The following is an 8,439-nucleotide window of genomic DNA, read 5'->3' on the forward strand; positions in this document are numbered from 1 at the left end:
GAGTGCCGAGTGATGATGCCACGAGGTGGCTTGATATAGCGCTTGGGCCGTAAGGGGCCCCTCCGGAGTCTGCACACCCACAGTGAGCGCGGGTACCCATTGTTCTAAGTGATTGATACTATCCTGAGAGTGAGCCCGAGGGGCTGATATGAGTGATGGTAAGGTAGCCCGAGGGGCTGATACGAGTGATTGTGAGGTAGCTCGAGGGGTTGGTATTGTTCTGAAATATTGCCCGAGGGGCAAACTTTTATTTTGCTCACCTTGCATATTTCCTTGCCTTTTTACCTGTTATACTGTGGTATTTGTGCCCGAGGGGCGGATTTTCTGTGTTCATCGGCACTAACTGTTTGAAATCATTTCGTAACTGTTGAAAGGATCATTTTCAAAAGAGGTTTAAACTGAGCCAAGATATTTCTAAAGATTTCACAGCTTCACTATTTTCTCAAAGGATTGTACACTGCTTTTATACAGCATGTTGGTTGCTTTACGTGATTTCTTACTGCTCAATTGTTATTTACCTTTATTACTCACTGAGTTGGAGTACTCACTTTACTCCCTGCACCTCGTGTGCAGATGCAGGTATTTACTCACCCGGTAGCGGGTTTTGGCTGATCGGAGGCAGAGTTGTAGGAGTTAACGAGGTGACTGCCAGCGTTCGCAGCACCGCCTTTCTCTCTTTTTGTTCATTACTCCGGTTTTGTATATTTTAGACCTTGTAGTTGTATGTATACTCTAATAGATGCTCGTGACTTGTGACACCCCGGTTTGGGCTTTTTTTCGGATGGTTCTACTTTTATTATCTATGTTTCCGCGAATTTATTGCTATTAAATCATGCTTTAAAATTATTTTATGGTAATTAACTGCTTAAAGAGGTGTGCTGTAATGGTCTGGCTGGACTTGTCTTCACAAGAGGCGCCATCACGACCGGGTTTGAGGTTATGGTCGTGACATAAATGAATATAACCGGCTACTTATGTAAAGAAGTCTATTTTGTACCTCCCATCAGCACAGAGCACAGGGCTCTTAAATGAGTTAAAGTATGAAGCCAAACAAAAAAAATCAAAGTTCAAACTAAACCATGTCCAAGGGGTTAAAGGCTATCCCAGTTTGGTGGATAGTTCAAACTCAATCAATAATAGAGCATTTTGTTCATCCCTTTTTCCCCTTCCTCTCCCCTTGTAATAAAAATAATTTTTAAAAATTGTTAAACAAAACATGTTCAAAAGATAGTGCGGATGCCTAAAGGTCCAATGTAACCTACTTTCATGAAATTTTCTAACAACTTGAATCTTTTTTCCAATTTTTGAAAGTCATTGATTAATTTCTAAAATAAAATACTCACCTAATTCCACTTAAGTATTTCATTTGTTTGGGGTATGGTAACGAAGACAGGAGTGGAAGTTCTTTTGTGGTACTTAATTGAAAGTAGATTTGAATAATTAATTTGAATTGTATTAGTTACACAAGTAGGTCCATAACATAATCGGAAGATAGAATTTTCAGAAATCACTATTGTTTGGTGACTATTAACTTCTTATAGTTATCATATACATAATTAGTTCCTATAGCTACTATTCAGTTGTTACGGTAGTGTATTCATATGTATTCGAGCTGCTGTATTTATGAATACAACAGGAAAAAACACCTAAAATTAGGGTAGTCCAGCTATACGCGCATGTATTCAAATGTATTTGCCCCATGTATTCATGAATACAATAACGACAATCACCTTAAAAATAGGTATGTTCAGCTGTCTAATAACGAAAATAATATCAATTAGCGTGATACACTCCTAATATAACTCAACAAAATTAATTCTTACATGCCTCATTTTCAACCCAATTAATTAGAATAATTTTTAGTGTATTTTACTGTATTTCACTATATTTTAAAATTAAATGTATTCATTGTTTATATTCTGTTCTATTTTAATATTTGTATTCAGTGTAATATTTATATCATGTATTCATGCATGAATACAGGTGTATTCAGCTGTATTAAAATTACAAACCTTCGAAATACATAAATAAAGAAAAAAATAATGTATTTATACAAATATATAATGTATTTGAGTGAATTTATATAGAATACAATGTGTTTGTATCATTGTATGTGACTAAATAGCAAAGAAGGGAAGAAAGTTCGCCGGAGTTGGCGTTTTCCGGCCAAGCAAAATATTGTATATATTGTGTTAAAACTAAAAATGGAGACGAACAAACACCTCGGCCCTCAAATCTTCTCCAGCGTAAAAAATATTGCAGTATCCGTGTTGAGAAATCCAATATCCGGCGTAGAAGAAAGCCACTGTCTATTTCTTTCTAATATTGTAGTATAAATCCATTGCAAATATCCGGCGTAGAAACTAAGCAGTACAAATCCATTGCAATATCTAGCGTATAAACTAAGCAGGTATTCTGCTCGAAAGGAGAGAGAAAGAAGAAAATTTTTATTGGGATTGTGAGAGAGAATCGTGTGTTAATTGAAAGAAAGAGAGAAGGAAAAGAGAGAAAGAAGAAAAATCTTAGAAGAGAATCTTGTGTTGATTGAAAGAAAGAGAGAGGAAAAACATAAATAGCATATTGCATGTCTCAATCGTAGTATATATTATAAATACCTATTTTGCTATAAAATATAAAAGGTAGCTATAAAAAATAATATTTTAAAATAATTTTAGTTTATAATAAATAGGGTGTATACCTTTGCTATAGGAGATTAAATTTTCTATTAATAAAGTATTAAATTAAACATGGAATAAGTTTCTCTTTTACGAAGCACACTTGTTTTGAACGAGGATTTGGACATATAATAACAAAAACTACGATGAAAGGAAAGGAAGCTGAAAAAAAAAGATTTTATCTTTTATTCAGTTGTTCATTTTTATTTACTTTTGACTTTACAGTTCCTTTAAAAAAACAAAAAAAAATATAAAGCACATATTTTACAATTATACTCATAATAATGGTACTTTTTCAAATGTCTTAAAAATTAATTTAAGAAATAAGTAGTTAAACGCTAAGGGTAAAGCAGAAAAAATATCTTTTCTTAATTTGTTAAAATAAAAATATATTTTTAATATAGCAAACAAGTAAAAATGAACGAATGGATTAGGAAGTAATACTTTTTGATTATTTGAGATAAGAATAAAATGATGACAGGAAAGAAAGAAAAAAATAAAATCACCAAATTCAGAAACAAGTGTCTTTGCTTGATTGGTCATTCACTAGTCTCAAATGCATCCTCATCTCTTTTTTGAAGTTCAAGGGAACAGTAACTCCACCTTTATCTTCTCGTGGAGATAAAATTTCCACAAATAGCTTTACATTTATATCATTTCATTTGTTCTATTAACATATTTGTTAGTTTTAAAATTTATATGAAATACTATAATAATAAAATACTCAATGTATTCCCATAGTACTATGGGATTTAAATAAGGTAATGTGTATGCACAACTTATCCTTACCCTATGGAGATAGAGAGATTGTTTTCGATAAATCCTCGACTTAAGAAAAGCATTTCTCGGTAGGTTTGAACAAGAAAAGCAGTTATGAAGAAGTCATAGAGCCCGTTTGGATTAGCTAATTTGAAGTAGCTGATAAGCATTAGGTGCTGAAAAGCACTTTTAAATGTTGAAACTGGTTTAAAAAACAAGCAGTTACGTGTTTGGGTACAAGTGCTCTAATTGATAGTAAGTTGTTGTAGTATTTGATAAAAAAGTGTTGATAAGCATTTTTTCTGTTAAATTGACTTAAATAACCTTAGAACTTTTTACACTTATAAGGGCGTAATTTCTTTAAAATTTTAGATTCCAGATCGATTCAAATATAAAATATTCTATTTGTCATTTTATTTTAAATACAATTGTGCTTGGATAATATAAGTTTTACTATTAACGTAATTTATTTTATGATAAGCATATAATCATAGGTTATAATAATTAATAAATTGACAAAAGTTCTCAATAAAAAATAAACCTAAATAGGACAAGATATTTGAAGAGAAACAAACACTGTCTTCATCGCCACAACACTTAGAAAGCAATACACCAAAAAATTGATATGTCATCATTTATTACATACAGTTCAAAGATTAATACACAATCACATAGATATAAACATGCAAATGAATAGAGAATTTGCTTACCTTATATAGTCAACGAGAATTGCAGAATTGAAGAGGCGGCGGCGGGGGAGGGGGGGGATTAGGTTGAAAAAATACTTGAGACAGTGAGTATCAATGTAGGAGTTTTGTTCTAAAACGGAATATTTTAAGGATAAAATAATAAAAATCTTGTTCAAACTTAAAGTGCTTATAAGCTAACAATTCATAAGTTGGGGGTGACCAGCTTATGACTTTTGGCTTATTTTTTACTTATAAGTACTTGCGCTTATAAGCACTTTTAACTTCACCAAACTCATAGATAAGTCAGTGCTTATAAGCTAGTTTGACCAGTTTATAAGCTTAGCCAAACACACTCATATTAAAAATAGTGAAGACAGGAACATTAATAACAACAAAATAACAAAGCAGTAAGAAAACTATACAATCATACTCCTAAACTATAAAAGAGAAGGAGAAAGTGGCATCGGCCCATGATTTAAGCACAGTGGGAGTACCCAAAGAGGAAAAAAGAATGGTTTTTACCTAGTTATACTGTAACAGAAACATATTTACCACCTTTATTTAGATTCCTTATTAATTACTTTATATATCTAAATTTACAAGTTATATACAAAACCTTAAGAAAGAAAAAAATTAAGATCCCTTCATTTTAGCCCATTTCCAAAAATCCTCCCATACATTTAAGATACTGTTTCTATTTTCTCTCTTTCCTAATAATCACCCAAAATCTCTTTTTTATTTTTATATCACCCAAATTTCCGATTCGTTTCCTTTTCCAAAGATTTTCAAACCCAATTTTTCTCTTTTTAAAATTTTACTATTCACCCGAAATCTCTATTTCTTATTCATACACTGTAGACGAAATTCAGAATATTACTCTAGAATTAAGCCGTGGGTAAGTTTTGAATCTTGTTTTCTTTCTTTCTATAATCTTTATTGTATGTGACTTATATATGATACATCTATACCAAAAGCAATACTCGATACAATACTAATACAGTTATAATACGATTATATTAGATTTTTAGTGTAGAGTTGTGATTGAAACTTGAAGAAGATGAAGATCATAATTGTATCACAATTTTTCAGAAATGTATCGTGATTGTATTATAATTGTATATGTATCATAGTTGCTGCAGGAATTGTATTACAAATGTATGGTAATCGTATATTCATTGTATATTATTACGAGCAGTTGTTAGTTCATGACGAATTTCACAATTTGTATACAAATATATGATAATTGTATATTAATTTATTAATATTGTATCAGGTATTATTTTGGGTATTAATGTACCAAATACAAGTTAGATACAATTGGATTATAAATATGATACAATAATGTTTTAGGATTGATGTATCTGATAGAATTCAAATACAAGTATGATATAGTTATCATACAATTTCTGAATATTTCTTAAATTTTTAATAATATAAAGTTGTCAGCAATGGTGGGAAGAGAGAAGATGGAGATTCTTGGTGTAGATTAAGGGATTTTTAATGTAAAAAAAAAAAAAAGGAGAGAGAAGAGGAAAGGGAAAAAAAGGAAAGGATGTAATTGAATCCCTTATTTGAAGGCACTAATGATGGGATGAGAGCCTTTTAAGGAGCAATCTATACAATTTGTAAGAAAAACCTAGATATTTATTAAAAACTGAGCAACTTAAGTGGCTGAACAATGGTGTTCAAGCTTACTCATTGATAACACAAATGAGGCACCTTGCGGAAGGGAGCTCTGCTCTGTAACACATGATGAAAACAGAGGACATAACAAAAAGAAGCTCAAGCTATACATAAAAGTACGATTTAACAATTGATGAACCTACAAATCAGAATCAACTCAAGCGAGAATGAAACAAAAGAAAACCATTACTATTTAAGGCAATTACTCAACCTGAAACATCCAATTCCATTCTCTCTTATGACTATTTCTCCATTTTTATGCGGCTCATGAAAACACTTGTCAGAACTGTTTAAAGATGCTTTCCAGCGCCTGCAAAAATGATAGGAGGAGTTCACTAAGTAAGAAATACTTACCAGAAGAAGAAAGGAAATACAAAAAGACACATAACGAGCAAAATTTATTGAGCTTATTTTCAAACACATGAATAGTGTAACCATATTTTAATACTATTAGGTCACCTAAAAAAATGTGAGATTGGAAGCCTACAAGCATGCTATAACAGATTAAAACGCAGTGTTGGTATATGAATTCTTTAAGTTCACAGTATAATTGATTACCTCTTCCATTCCAAAACTTACTACTTCCTCCTGCAGCACAGCAATATCCCGGACACTAAACTTGTTGAGAAGGGCAATGCTAGAAATGGTGGACATGGGCTTAACCACTAAGTCATCCGTCACCATATATGTCATTACATCCTTCACAAAACCCCGAGTAGCTGCCTCAGTTTCCTTTGAATCCGGCGGAGCAACATACGTCAACTTTCTTGACATACTATATCGACAAGCAGGACATAGAGCACTAGGGTCATCAGAAACATTGAAGTGGCCACTATTGTTGGAACAGCAATAGAAACTCCTCTCAGGTGTCGCAACGTCATTAAGCAATAGAAAAGGAACTGAAGTGATATTCCCAACTGAACACTTGGGTTTTAAAAGGATATCCTTGCATTGGTTGGACTGAATGTACTTGTTATTAAGATTTTCGACCCTTTCGTAGAGGTTAGGCAAGCATCCACATTTCATTTCTTTCTGCTTAAGAAGCCTAGTGACAGTTCCCACTGGCAAGGAGAGAATGTGAAAGAGGAAATCAACACAATCCTTTTCAGCCTCAGCAAATAGGACTTTGCGAGCCATGGTGTCAATCAACACAATCCTTTTCAGCCTCAGCAAATAGGACTTTGCGAGCCGTGGTGTCAATCAAAAGCTTCATGCTCAATTTAGTTTCTTCAGAAGTAGTCATTTTGTTTGGCTGATAACTGCTGCAAGTTTTATTTCAAAACCCTCAGGCAAATCTCATATGTTATATTATATTAAAGCACAAACACACTGAAGAAAGAAAGCTAAAACATAAGGAACAAGTTAAGCCTATGTAATGGGACTTCCTTAACTTTCTTTGCAATCCTTTTATTAAGATAAAATCACGGCATGTAGATAATTAAAATTGCAGCAACTATATAATCTATAATTGGAATACAAATTGTAGTTACAAGAGGCAAGAACTAGGATAGGGCCTACATTATCTTAGGAGGTTTGGAATATCTTTCAGATTGAATTTGGATAGGTGTGATCTAATACACTAAAATATTTGCACTTGCTTCATCATCAAATTATTTTTGACACAGTAGTGAAACAGTCACCAATTGCATGTACGCAAACTCATAAACTAATCAAGATTCTCTTCTTTAATTAATCTCAAAAAATGGAGAAATCAAAGAGCTTGCAATCCAATGCACACACCTTATATAAATAGCCAGAACTTAAAACGTGAAGAATCTGAGAGTGTATTGCAATATATAATAGGATGATTATCCCAAAGCACAAGCATCAGAAGTCTAATTCAGACCTTACTATCACGTGAATGGCGGCCAATTTTTTATTCTACTGAGCCAACTTAACTTTACTTTATAATATCCCAAAATTCTGAACCTGAGAAGCTAGAATAAGCGTAATCATAGAAACTTTTAAAATCAGTTTATACCAATTCTACATATGAAAAACTTACTTGCAAGTATGGAGAGAGATCATGAACAGCAAACCCTACATTCTCGGCTAAAGACGAAAGTGAGAGTAAAGTGGCTATTCGTTTGTGTGAAAAAGTGAGAGTAACTGTACGAAGGAATATATATAATTTTTTCCTGCAATAAATAATTCAATAATACTAGAAAAATTAAAATGATGAGTGGGCCTATGGCACAACCCACTAATGAGTAAAAATAGCACGGGCTAGTCAGTTTTCGGACGGGTCATTCAAAAATATTTCGCGTTTGCAACACGGAAAGTTCCAGCATAATATTCTGGAGATCGGTGCATCTGTGTATGAACTTCCAGCAGGAAGATTGGAGCACCGGTGCTCCATTCTCCAGTATATTATGCTGGACCGGTATATTATACTGGAACTCCAGTATATTATATTGGAGTTCCAGTATATTATATTGGAACTCTAGTATATTATACTGGAGTATTTTTCCAGATTTCGAACAGTGTTTTCGTTCTAATTTATCTTTATATGAAAAGTGGTTAAATTTCGATTACTTTGGCTATTTTTGAATGACCACTTGTAAATCTGGCTATTTTTGAATTTCTCCCTCCCTACTAATGATGGATCAGCAGCATTCACAAGTCCTTAGATA

General features: G+C 32.8%; 1 protein-coding gene across 2 annotated transcripts; it reads right to left on the reverse strand.

Annotated features, from left to right (window-relative positions):
* On the reverse strand, positions 5,892-7,897 carry LOC109226337. 2 transcript variants are annotated; one of them, XM_019391123.1, is made up of 3 exons: positions 7,812-7,897; positions 6,365-7,068; positions 5,892-6,116 (listed from the first exon to the last, which is right to left on the reverse strand). In XM_019391123.1, exons 2-3 carry the CDS (start codon positions 6,941-6,943, stop codon positions 6,087-6,089), a joined length of 609 nt encoding a protein of 202 aa, XP_019246668.1. In that variant the 5' UTR covers positions 6,944-7,068; positions 7,812-7,897; the 3' UTR covers positions 5,892-6,086. The 2 variants fall into 2 exon arrangements, with proteins under 2 accessions (XP_019246668.1, XP_019246669.1); XM_019391124.1 differs by having other exon boundaries at positions 6,365-7,065; positions 7,812-7,886.

The sequence above is a fragment of the Nicotiana attenuata genome, chromosome 5, assembly GCF_001879085.1.
Source record: "Nicotiana attenuata strain UT chromosome 5, NIATTr2, whole genome shotgun sequence".
Taxonomy (NCBI): Eukaryota; Viridiplantae; Streptophyta; class Magnoliopsida; order Solanales; family Solanaceae; genus Nicotiana; species Nicotiana attenuata.